The sequence below is a fragment of the Orcinus orca genome, chromosome 8 (genome assembly GCF_937001465.1).
Source record: "Orcinus orca chromosome 8, mOrcOrc1.1, whole genome shotgun sequence".
Lineage (NCBI taxonomy): Eukaryota > Metazoa > Chordata > Mammalia > Artiodactyla > Delphinidae > Orcinus > Orcinus orca.
The window spans coordinates 36,305,127-36,317,803 of NC_064566.1; the positions used below are offsets into that span (position 1 = coordinate 36,305,127).

General features: G+C 45.3%; 1 protein-coding gene across 5 annotated transcripts in view; it reads right to left on the reverse strand.

Moving 5' to 3' along the window:
* NAV2 (neuron navigator 2) overlaps window positions 1–12,677 on the reverse strand; it is a 399,505-nt gene that overhangs the window by 118,861 nt on the left and 267,967 nt on the right. For all 5 annotated transcript variants that reach the window (XR_007478781.1, XM_033409220.2, XM_049713471.1 and 2 more), the window contains exon 11: window positions 5,901–6,023. Coding sequence is in view for 4 of the 5 variants with exons in the window: in XM_033409220.2 (XP_033265111.1) it covers window positions 5,901–6,023 (123 nt within the window). In the remaining variant the exon portion in view is untranslated. The remainder of the gene's footprint in view (window positions 1–5,900; window positions 6,024–12,677) is intronic.

Genomic DNA, 12,677 nt, shown 5'->3' on the forward strand with positions numbered 1-12,677 from the left:
GGATGGAGGGAGAGGAATCAAGAACTATTCCCCCTTCCCTCTTAATGCAAACAGTTTCGCATTGTCCCTTAAGGACGGAGTTCGCCTTTCCAGGCATCTGGGCATCGTTTACCTTTGTAGTGAGTAGGGCCTCATTTAACGAGAGGACACCAAGATAAGGGCTGGAACTAGGGAAGGATCCCTGCACAGAGGGCTCCCTGAGCGGGCAGTGTGGCAGGTGGTGAGAGCCTCTGGGGGGTCTGGTGGGCCTGGGTTTCAATTCCAGCTTGGACACTATAGACAGTTAGCTGTGTATGCAACCTAACCCTCTCACAGCCTATGAAACTAGGATAATACCTCCTCTCAAAGGGTCAGGGTTAGGAATTGGTGACACGAAGTTTGTAAGGTGCTTGGCACAGTTCCTGGCATATAGCGATCCATCAGGAAATAGCGACTACGATTGTTTTTGTCATTTTCTTTTTTTTTAAATTAATTTTTACTGGAGTATGGCTGCTTTACAATGTTGTGTTAGCCTCCACTGCACAACAAAATGAATCAGCTATACACATACAGATATCCCCTCCCTTTGGGACTTCCCTCCCATTAGGTTACCACAGTGCATTAGGTAGAGTTCCCTGCGCTATACAGCATGTTCCCATCAGTTGTCTATTTTATGCATAGTATCAATAACGTATATGTGTCGATCCCAGTCTCCCAATTCCTCCCGCCCCACCCCTTTCCTCCTTGTGTTTTATTATTTTCTGGTAAAGATGCGTATTAGTTTTCTATTGCTGCTGTAACAAATTATGACAAACTTGGTGGGTGAAAACAATAGGTATGTACTGTCTCACAGTTCTTCGAGGCAGAAGTCTGAATTGGGTCTCGTGGACTGAAATCACAGCTTCGGCAGGGCTACGTTCATTTCTGGAGGCTGTACGGGAGCAGAATCTGTTCGTCTGCCCTTTCCTTTTTATACAGGTCACCCACATCCCTTGGCTGTGGGCCCTTCCTCCATCCTCCAAGCCAGCCAGGGTGGGTGGTGTGCCTCTCACACCTCATCACTCTGCCCCCCTCTCCTGCCTCTTCCACTTTTAAGGACCTTGTGATTACATTGGGCCCACCTGGATAATCCAAGGCACTCTATCTATAAACGTCAGCTGATAAGCAACCTTAATTCCCCTGGCCATGTAGCGGAACACAGTCACAGGTGCTGGGGCTATGGTCGGGGACATCTTTGTGGGGCCACTGTTTTCCTTACCCCAGGCTTGGAAGGGAGGACAAGGGGAGAAGTCATTCCCATCTGTGCTCCCTCTAGCCTGCATATCCCAGCAGGGGCGATGCCTAAGAAATAGCTGGGTTGGGGACCTACCACATGGTGAGGGCCCCTACCAATTGCATCTGCTGGCTGGGGCGCTCTGGCCTGGATTCAACTCCTTCCTCCAGGTCGGGCCTGAATCTGTGAATGCACTGCTTGGTGCCAGGAGGCCATGTTGTTCCACACAAATCACAAAGCCAAGCAGTGCCCTGGGCTCGTGGAGATCCTGAGACACTCTCACCGAGGAGGGAGGGCCTGGCTCGGCAGGCTGGTCAAATACCAGGTTGCATGGTTACACCCTCACACTGTGGGACTCCCTGTTCAAGCTGACGCCGGGACAGCTCTGAGCACCAAGGCCTGGGTCCCAAATTCAGACAGTCCAGTTTATACAATGACTGAAGCCCAACTGAAATGCCATCTCAATACCTAAAATGTGCAGAATTTGCAGGGCAATGAAAATCTTGTAACAAGGGAAAAACAAAACAAAACAAAATAGTTTCTCCTTCCTGTTTGGTGATGTCAGAGGGCAATTCTCATTTTGTTCAAGTCTCAGGCTGACGTTTTAACACGCAGCATTAGTTTTTCTATTTTTATGACTACCTAAATTAATAAAAGCAACTGGTGTTCAATAAGTGTTTTAATGGTTGAGAAGAAAGTTACCAAGTAATGCAAAGTCCTCCTCAGCATCTATGTGCACAGAAGCCTGGCTTCTGTCCTCCACGTGCTCTCGATGACACATACATGACCATCGGGGGAGCATCTAACTGTTAATCCACTGCTCGCTAAAGCATGATGCCGCAAAGGGCCACTGCGGTGCTTCGGGGGGACAAAGAAAGGGATGGGTTCCGAGGAGACAGCAGTGTGTGCAACCAGCCGGAGATCCACAAACCATGCGACTGTGGGCGCAGCCCCTCCCTGGGCCCTCCTTGTTGTTTTTTCCTTCCTTCTCCCAGGCTGCCAGCCCACAGACCTCCATGCCAAAGCTCTCTTTAGTTATCTGTTATCTGGGGCCAACAGCTTGTAATAAGCCACCTCTGTTTGTCCCTTTTGACCCTCCCTTCTCAGACAGCTGGCTCTAGTGTGCTGCAAGTTCCTCCTGATGACTATTAGGTAAAAACTAGAGCCCACGGGTGGCAACCCTAAAGAGTGACAGGAGATCAAGGACAGACTTGGCAACTTGAATTTACGATCGTCATTTATTATTTCTCAGAAGCTGGCTGGTGACATAACGAGACTCACTAACAGATATGGTCTCTGTTTCCCAGACTCTGAAGGTACACATTCCTATCAGTTACTTTTAATAACCCTGAAGATACCCCAGCTAAATCCCATCGCCAACAGCCACGGCCTGCCTGGTGCCTGGTGGGTCGGCGTCCTTTAGGGCCTTCCCCCCGGAGAGCTGTCCTTCGGGGCTGCACTGCCAAGGTCAATCAATGATGTTCCTGTTTGCACTGTGAGGTGATCTGCCCTTCTTGTGCTTGCCTTCCCTTTGCCGAGGGCTCATCAGAAATCATCTCTCAGTACTTTTCCTATTTCCTTTGTAGAACTCATGTAGTTTACTGCTTGTGTGTGAATCCTTAAGGACTGGGCTGTCTTTTTATAAAAAACTTCACGGAAATACCTTAGCTCTTTTTTTCAGGTTAAAAGGGAAGAATTCTGGAAAGGTGCTGGGTTCTCTGCATATTTTTTTCACTTGTCTAAATTATTTAAACAACATATTTCCAATTCAAGGATAAGAACAGGATTACCTAGCCTGCAGCCATTTGCATACTTCTTATTTTTTAATATATCTGCACACCGTCTGTGATATTCTTCCTTGATATTTCACGTTAAATCATCCCAAGCTTATACTATCCTTACCCTAAGCAATATTTGTAAAGTCATGGGTTTGAGATGCTAGCTGTAAGGTTTTTATTATTGTTTTAATTACAATTAAAATGTAATTGTTAAAAAGAAGTATTTCCCTGTCTACCATCTAAAATTATTTCCTGTACTATTAATGTTAGCCTCTCACTTTGGGACACCCTCATCTAGAATATAGTTTTGGGAAGAGATTTACATGAGGAACTTGAAAGAAACAAATCTACTGCTATTTCAACTTAGCCAAAGATAAAGAATTCTTATGGTCTGTTTACACTAACTTTGGAGAGTAAAGAAATTTAACATATTCAAGAATAATGCAGAATATCTCACTGCCTACAGGTCAAAACTTTTATATAAAATAGAAAATTTGTAAGCATTATTAAATCCTTTTTTTAAAGCCATCTGAATTCTTTCTTTACAAGTTGGTCAGGGGACTCCCCTGGTGGCTCAGTGGTTAAAAATCCGCCTGCCAATGCAGGGGACACGAGTTCGAACCCTGGTCTGGGAAGATCCCACATGCCACGGAGCAACTAAGCCTGCACGCCACAACTACTGAGCCTGCGCTCTAGAGTCTGCAAGCCACAACTACTGAGCCCTCCGTGCCACAGCTACTGAAGCACACGCGCCTAGAGCCCGTGCTCTGCAACAAGAGAAGTCACCGCAATGAGAAGCCCGCGCACCGCAATGAAGAGTAGCCCCTGCTGGACACAACTAGAGAAAGCCCGTGTGCAGCAACGAAGACCCAATGCAGCCGAAAATAAATAAATAAATTCATTAAAAAAAAAAAAGTTGGTCAGTTATCCATTCAGTCTTAAATGATCACATCTGAGCAATTCCAGCTTGGAGAGAACCAGGAGACACTGTTGTCTACTTGGTCCCACCATAGGGGCTGAGCTGGAACAACGGAACAAATGCCACCCATCTCTCCAGTCCCCACCCAAATCCTCCATCTCCAAAAGCAGGAACAAGCTCAGCTGTGATCTATGATCATTCCATTAACCTTGAAATGAAGCATTAAATTAAATTGCCTACTGCAGACTCTGCTTTTGCTACAAGGGGAAAAAGGCCTTCACTTTATGCTAATAGATTTACTAAGCAACTCCGTGTTTACAAGAGGATGCAAATAAGCAAAATAATTTAGCAAATTGTGAAATCTCCAGTGGGGGTGTTACAACAACTGATTTTTCTTTTGCTGAAATTTCCTCTAAAGATTTTAGTTGTACAGAGTTTTAGCCTTAGAAAGAGCAGTTCTCAAACGGTTCATCTTTCTATAGAATTTTCAAGCCAATACTTTAAATAAAATTACAGGAAAAAAGACGACTTGAGCTGGACAAGTCTTTTGTCCTCTCTGGTATCAATCACCACCTTGGATGCCGGGGAGACTCGGAGAAGGACATAGTCGAGTTGGTGGCAGAGCCTGGGCCTTGGGCAGATGCCAGCTTCCTGACAATGAATTCAGCACTCTCCTTACCAGCCCAAGCTTCCAAGTCTTCCCCAGAGAAGGTGAGGATTCCTCTTCAGCAAATTCCATTTCTGGGGGGTAACTTCAAAATAATGCTGCCCTATTTCTCTGAAGCCAGAGAACTACAGAAGTCATATCACTCTCTGTAAAAAAGTATGTCCTGCTAAGAGAACAGTAAGAAGCTGCGCTGTGATACAGATACTTGGCACAGTGATTTCAAACCACTCATATCAAAATTCCATGTTATGGGGGCTTCCCTGGTGGCACGGTGGTTAAGAATCTGCCTGCCAATGCAGGGTACACAGGTTCGAGCCCTGGCCCGGGAGGATCCCACATGCTGCGGAGCAACTAAGCCCCTGCGCCACAACTGCTGAGCAGCCTCCGCTCGCCACAACTAGAGAAAGCCCGCACACAGCAAGGAAGACCCAATGCAGCCGAAAATAAATAAATAAAAATAAATTTAAAATTCCATGCTATGTCTCATCAACCCAGATGTGGAAAGAGGTCGAGTATGCCAGAAAAATCCTTCAACAGTCAGATCATTAAAGGGTACTGAAATCTAGAAATATAGCACATCAGAGCTGGAAGGGATCTTGGAAATCATACAGTCTAAGCCCCTTCTTTAATAAATTGCTCATGGTCATAGAATTGGTTTGTGTCAGAGTAAAGACTAAAAACTTGGAGGCCAAATATTCTTCTTTATTATACTGTTTTCTGAAGCTCTTTTTGTCTCTGAAGCAATGAAGACCGGTCAAGTCCTATCATGTCAACTACTCAGCATGCAGTGTATAAAGCTACATGGTTAAGCCTTGCCTCCTATCACCAGGCAACCGGAGAATTACCGGGAAGCCTGCTCAGCCATGGCCAGGAGAGCGCTCTTCTACACACAGACCTTCTGTGCATCACCAGGGACTCTATTCCTTCCGAGGTGCAATACCTAGAAAGCTGGCTAACAGAGGAAGCAAAGCAGATCCCCAGGGCCTGCTGAACTGATAAAGATGCAGTCGCAACAGTCAAAACAACAACAAAAACTGCCCAGCCTGAGCTCGCTGGGTTCGTGCTGTCAGAAGCACCATCCCACCCAGAAGCAGGATGCAAGAGCTGGTCAGCGGTCCTCTCCCTCCTGCTGTGCCAGCTCCTAACCAGAGGCCCAGCTTCAAGGCCTCCCACCCTCTGGTGGGTTAAGGTAGCACCCATCGCTCTCACTATCACTGCCCTCATTTCTCAGGCCCCTCTGGAATGACCTCCACACCTGAGCAACCCCAAGTGGAGCAGGCTTACCTGTCAGCATCTCCGAGGCCCAGGGAGGTGTTTCTTTGCAGGGTCTCCCGCACCACAGCCATCCCATCAGGGAGCCGGTTCAGGCGGCGGGTGTAGAGGCCAAGTCCACCATCGGTCATGTACCTTTGAAAGAAGAAGAGGATGACGCAAAGGTATGGTTAAGGGCAGGTCCTGTGCCATCCTGCGGTTCATATCCAGAAGTCCTGCACGGCCATCCTGTGCTCTACGGGGGAAGGAACTGAGGCTTTCCCAAGGCTCTGTCACTGATCACAGCCCAGGGATAACTCAGCTGACTCAACCCAAAGGATCACCAGCTTGCTAGCAAAAATACGTCGGCTTAATTAACCCAAACTCACAGGAACCTATGAAGCAGAAGGGAACTAGTAAATAAAATTAACTGTCAGATGCATTCATGACATTCTTTTTAATGTCAGCAATTATACAAGCAGGTGTTTTACCTAAGTACTGTGAATGGAACTGACAAGTCATCAGCAAGTCATAGGGAAAAATGTTACAGAACAGTGCAGTGGAAAAAGTAGGCAAGCTTTTAAGATGAAAAGAAAGAAAAGATGGAGGATACAAGAGCCAGCTTTGCCGTCGTGGGCAAGTCATTTCTCTGAGTCCTGTGTTTTTCACCTAAACTGTGTGAATATCACAGCCTTCCTGCATCACAAGGTGGACATGAGAATTAGTGAGATAAGGAATATCACAGTGCTCTATAATTTGTATAAGATCGTAGAAACAGAAGATGTTATTAGGACAGTCATCATCTTGAAGTAGCTACAAGGGTAAATTTCACCTCTGATACTGATGTCTTAAGGGGGGTGTCCCAAACTCTCTGAATAACAGTAATGCTCCTTTACTTTTCTAGATCTCTCGGTGATGCCACAAAGCTATCTTCTGATGAAATCAGTCAGGGGGAAGGGGAGACCCCTGAAACTTTCTGTATAGATGGCTGACTATCTATCAATCAGACCAGTTCCTGAAAGATTAGCTACCAGTAGGAGGTAGTTCAGGTCCAAAGCAGCTTTGCTTCATGGACCTCTGCTCCTCCACGACACCCCACAAAGGAGACTGCTTGTGCCATCACCCCCATCTCCAGAGGAGAACAAGAATTCAAAGCAAAATTCGAGCAGAGCCAGAATCCAACTCAGATCCCTTAAATTCCCACACGGGCCCCATCAGATTGACCTGCAGTGCATCCGAAAGTGCAAGTGATTTGCATGTCAAGTCAAATAATAGGAAGTAAGAAGACCAATGAACGAGTGGTTGTTTTGTGGCAACAGTCAGCCAAGCTCATCATGGAATGTTTCACTGCCTTTGGTATCTTGGCTTTAGAATATATGGCGTAGATCCTGAGGGTTCTCAATCCTTGAGATTCTTCCACCTCTAGTTTAGGAACTTCTTAGGATATATTCTTAGAAAAATGGACTTACAGGATGCTGTGGAGGTTTCCCAGAACCAGTAGGGTCAACTTAGGGTCAGAGAAGAAAGTTTTCACAGAAGCCATCTTGGGTGAGAAGGGGCTTCTGTTTTGGGTCAAAAGAACTCTCCCTTAGGGCAGCTTCCAGGATACCACGTCTGAACTGACTTCTCTGATGGCCCCATTCACCCCCCGTTTGTGACATTAATGATCACAACGCCAGCATAATGGAAAATCTGCTGAAGTCAGTCAAACCGATTGTTTGCACCAGTAAAATAACACAGCAGACTGGCTTTCTTCACTCAACTGTACGATAAAAACCACCCTGTGAATATACCAAAACCCAACGAATTGTACTCTTTAAAATGGTGAATTTTATGGTATCTGACTTATTCCTCAAGAAAAAGGAAAAAAGAAAACCCAAAAACCCCAGCGATTGCAGCTGCAGTTAAATAATTATCTGTGTAATGACGTTTGGATGCTTGGTTCCCACACTGGATAGTGAACTCCTTGATTGCAGGGACTATTTCATTTTGTTCAAATCTATATCCCATGTGCCTAACACATACTAAGTGCTTAATAAATATTGCTTGTGTTGAATGAAGCCCAAAGATACAGCCACAGGGTGAAGTTTAGCAAAAAACATTTTGGGAGGAAACCGATTACAGGTTCTTCTCGCTCTTAAATGTCAGCAAATTTGACATCTAAGACATATGGCAATTAAACTGTCTACCTGTCAGTCAACCCATCTGCCCATCCATCCACCCACCCACCCAGTCACCCAACAGATGTAGTGACCCTGGGTCCAGTGGTGGACTTCATGTGTGCATCCTACAATTAACATAAGGAGAAAAAAAAAACACCTACAGAAAAATGCAGTAACTCTGCCAGAGGCTAGACTTTCTAGAGTAAATGTCCTTTCAAGGAGATTTCAGTGGAAGCTCTTCAAAACACAATCTGCTGCACCATTAAACAAGGCAGTTAATTTCGATTTTAGCAAAGTCTGCTCGGCCATATAGATAAACAAAAATTTTTCAACTGGGGAGATCTTGTCAAAGGACAAACTAATTTTAGCATTCATTTCCCTGCTGGATTTTTATTGCTGGTGAAACAACACACACGGTTGGGCAATTACGCTTACCCGGGCATGTAGACGGAGGCCCCCACATACACAGCCCTGGCTTTCTGTGAAGGCCAAGAGCTGGTGAGCATTCCAGAGACTGAAAGCTGAGATGTGCTGCAGCCCCCAGCCCACTAACACCAGGTGCAAGATGGTGGTGTCAAAAACTGACCCCCGATGAAGGTGGGGGGCCTTGGAGAGATGGGACTGGATATGCTAACTTAGCTTGTCAACTGCTGCTGGGAATTCTGATTTTGTTTAGGCAGAGAGGAGGGGAAAGACAAGGATAAATCAGGATCCTCTGCCTTCTCAAATGCACCCAAGACTGAAAGCCAGAATCGAATGTAACCAATGTGACAACGATCTAGTTTCTTTACAAATCTATTTCATTCATTGTGTGTGTGTGTGTGTGCGTGTGAGAGAGAGAGAGAGAGAGAGAGAGAGAGAGAGAGAGAGAGAGAGACAGACAGTCAGACAGACAGACAGAGAGACAGAGGGAGAGAGAGAGAGAGAAAGAAAGAGAGGGAAGGAGGGAGGGAGGAGTCAGAAGTGGTTAAGGAAAAGAGGGAATTTACCTCTTCTCCCAGAGATCTGTAAAAACGTATTCAATCATATTTTTTTTAATATTCAAATTAAATTCTATGTCCTCTCACTGCAAGACAGCACAGCACTGGAGATAGCTGTCACTTGAACCAGACTCACACTCAAGAACTTAAAGTATTTATTTCTAAAATTATTATCCACCAAATACAGTAGTCTGATTTATAAAAAGCTCTGTATATATTTTTAATAACTCTTCTGGTCTCAATGAAAAATATATATTTTTTGGTTCAACTCAAATTTCTACAGGAATTGGCTACTGAATGCATTAATATAGACTGCTGTCAGTTCATCCCTTTAGGAAGCATAATTTTAGAGATGAAGCCGTCACTGGTGTGCTGATCTAAAAGACCAGCCCTCGCCCTGGAAGGTGTAAAGGTTTATGTTCCTGACGGCTCAGGAGGCTGGGAGGGATGGCTGCATCCCACCTCTGGGATGCCGCTTTATCAGAGGCTCCCACTGCGTGGAGATGCAGTGACTTGCCTGAGGTCAGAAGGAAAGGAACCAGCTGATCTAGGGACCGAATCCCTGAGCACCAGGGCCACACTTGCCTTCTCCGTGGAGAAATAAATAATTAGTGCTGGAGCCTAATGAGGTGCTGGTAATATCCTAATGCTGGCTTCCTGGGGTCCTAAGCCACCAAGGCAACTGAACAATTTCCACACTGTCCTCCCCAGTTCCACAGTGATGGGTGGAGGTTCCGCTGCTTCCCCAGAGGCTCCTGGATGGAGAGCGGGAGCCTCTGCTAAAGAGACAGGGTGTCTGTGGGGTGTTTTTCTTGCTTTTCAAGGCTGGGGCACCCTGGGGTGGCCCACGAGCATCAGAGTTAGGAGCATGGCTCTACCTTGTCAGCGAGTCCTGGGTTCAAAGTATCCCCTGCCCCTCGCTAGCGGAGGGCCCTTGTGTGTGTCATTGTTAGCAAATACTAACGGTTACTGATCCTTGCTGGGTGCTGTGCTAAGTGCCTCACATAAGTCATGACATCTTCAAAAGAGTCTTATCAAGTGTTATTTTTATCTCTATTTTTTAGATGAAGACAAGGAAACTGAGGTCAAGATCAAGTACAGGTAGGTGGGTTCTAATCCCAGCTTTGCCACTTTTGGAGGGTAATTTCTCCAAGTTTCAGTTTCCTCATCTGCAAGATGAGTGAAACTACAGATTAACCTCACAGGGCCGTGGTGGGTAGACTGAGACAGTGTGTATAATGCCCAGAGCCTGCTATATCAGGAGCCCTTAAAATTCATTAGCTGCTGTTACTATCAGCAGCAGCAATGGCTCGTGTCTCTGAGTAGTGACTCTGCAGTCCCTCCTCCCCTTTCAATTCCACAAATATTACGTGCTCTGTGCCAGGCTGGGGTTACAGAGACAGAAAGGTCTCATTCCTGTCCTGCTTAGTGAAGCTCAAAGTCAACAAGGGTCTCAGATATGTAAATAGGTAACTCTCCTACTGCAGGACGAGCCGTATTCCAGACGGATGTATGACAGGCTCTGTGCATAAAGGGGAAGGAGTCACAGTTGGCCTTTGAAGGGAGCATAGGAGTTTGCCAGCCAAAGGAGGAGGATCCATCTAGGCACATAGATAACATGTACAAAAGCAAAGAGGAGGGTAAGAGGATGGGAAGTAGTTCACTGTTGCCAGAGCAGCAGGAACAAAGACAGGAGCTGGGCTGCAAGGGGACTGGGGCACAGTCAGGAAGGGCTGGGAGGCCAGGCAGGGCTGAGACGTTTGCCCGGAAGCCAGGGAAGCTATGAAGGTAGTAAAATAGTAACAGGTTTTCGATTCCTCCACCATTCAACACTCCATTTTTGGCAAGCACTGTCCCACTGATATCTCCTGTAGATTTTTCAGAACACGCCACTTGTCCGGATCCTGTCTGAGTCACCCCAGACCTTCGGGAAATGACCAGACTTGCAGGGTAGACCTCACCATCCCTCCATCTAAAAGAGACCTGTGAAGGCAACAAGCCTATGACAAGGAACTTTCTCAACAAAATAGGTGCATCCTGTGTAACGGACAGGAGCTATGAAAAAGCTTTGGAATCTCATAGGACCTGTCAGAACAAATACACTAAATTCTGAGTCCAATGCTGTCAACAGCTCTCTCCTCCTTCTTTAAATGTACATAGTGAGGCAACAATGTAGAACAAGTGAAACTGGCTCCGTGAGTCACCTTCAGAAGGAGGGAAAGAGGACCCCTCCTTCCCAAAGTTCCCAACCTGGCGCATAAGGAACACAAACGGGCTGGCGCACTAATCGCAAAGGAAATCACCTTCTGTCAAGAACTGGGGGAGGTGAGAGGGGATGGGAAGGGAGAAAAATATGTACCCTGATGTATTTCAGTGTATTCCTAATAGAGCACAGCATAAAAAAATTTAAAACTCTCAGAGGCAAGAAGTGAAAGCAATACCGACAGAAAAAAAAAAAATCGAGCCTCAGTGATTACTTTTCTTCAAAGAAATGTCAGCTTGTCTGTATTTCTGGGACACACATTTGGTTTAAATGTGAACATAGCAAAGAAAAATGGAATAAAAGAACTGCATATTTAAAAACTATTCCTTGCCAACATCAATATAAATATATGAACATATACATCAACAAATACTTCGTTGTATAAGGTTAAAGAAAATGATGTGGGCGGATGAAAAGACCTTGCATTCGAGTTTCACCAACACCCAAGTCCCCAAACAACCAATGCTTTCACAGTGCTCTTCTACTCCATTACAATAGGCCTGACATTTATATTCTAAGTTTATTAGGATGTAAATTGAGTTTCTGGACCAACCTGTAAAAGGATCCCTTTACTTTAGGGCCTCTTAGAAGTCAGATGAATAAATTTCACTCTGGGTCATGGAAGGACAAACTGACAAGCAAGTCTAACAAAGCTGCCTGAATCCTTTTGAAGAAAGTTGATCTTAGTGACAAAAAAGAATCTGCTACATTTGACTTAAGGGGAGAAGATGCATTTGAAACGCAAAAACATGGTTGGAAAAATCCAGATTTTTAAACTTTTCAGTGCTCTTTTTTGGGAGGATGTGAGAGTTCAGTTTTCCTCTCCAGCAAAAAAAAAAATAATAATAATAGTAAGACTGCAGCACTAAAATTTAGGTGAACACTTAAAATTTTACCAATGAAACACTTGGAAACTGCTTTGCCCTCAGGTTTTAGGCACAAAATCTGAGGCAACTATGGCATATTTCATTTACCAATCCACCCCGCTGCTGCCCTCACCTCCAATGACAAGTACGGAAACGTATCACAGAGCAATTCTAAGACCCTACCCACTGCATAGCCTTCATATCTGAAAATCAAATAAAGGTGAGTCCTAATCAAAGAACAGGTTGCTACTGCTTCTCTATCATGGACCACCCCAAACTGACACACAGTGAAATGAAACTTACAGCGGCCTTCAGAGAGAAAGTCTAAGTTTCGAATGTCTTTCTTCATTCGGTTTCCCTGCAATAATACGACTTCAGGCATAAATAATCCAGACTAGACTACACAAATAATCAAGAAACATTTCTTTGGTGTTCATGTCTTTTAGGGAACTCCTCCAATAACTCTGCTGCCCCTACAGGACCAGTTTCCTACCTTCCTGCTCGGAGCAGGGCTGGGGCAGAGATCAGCACGACTTCCC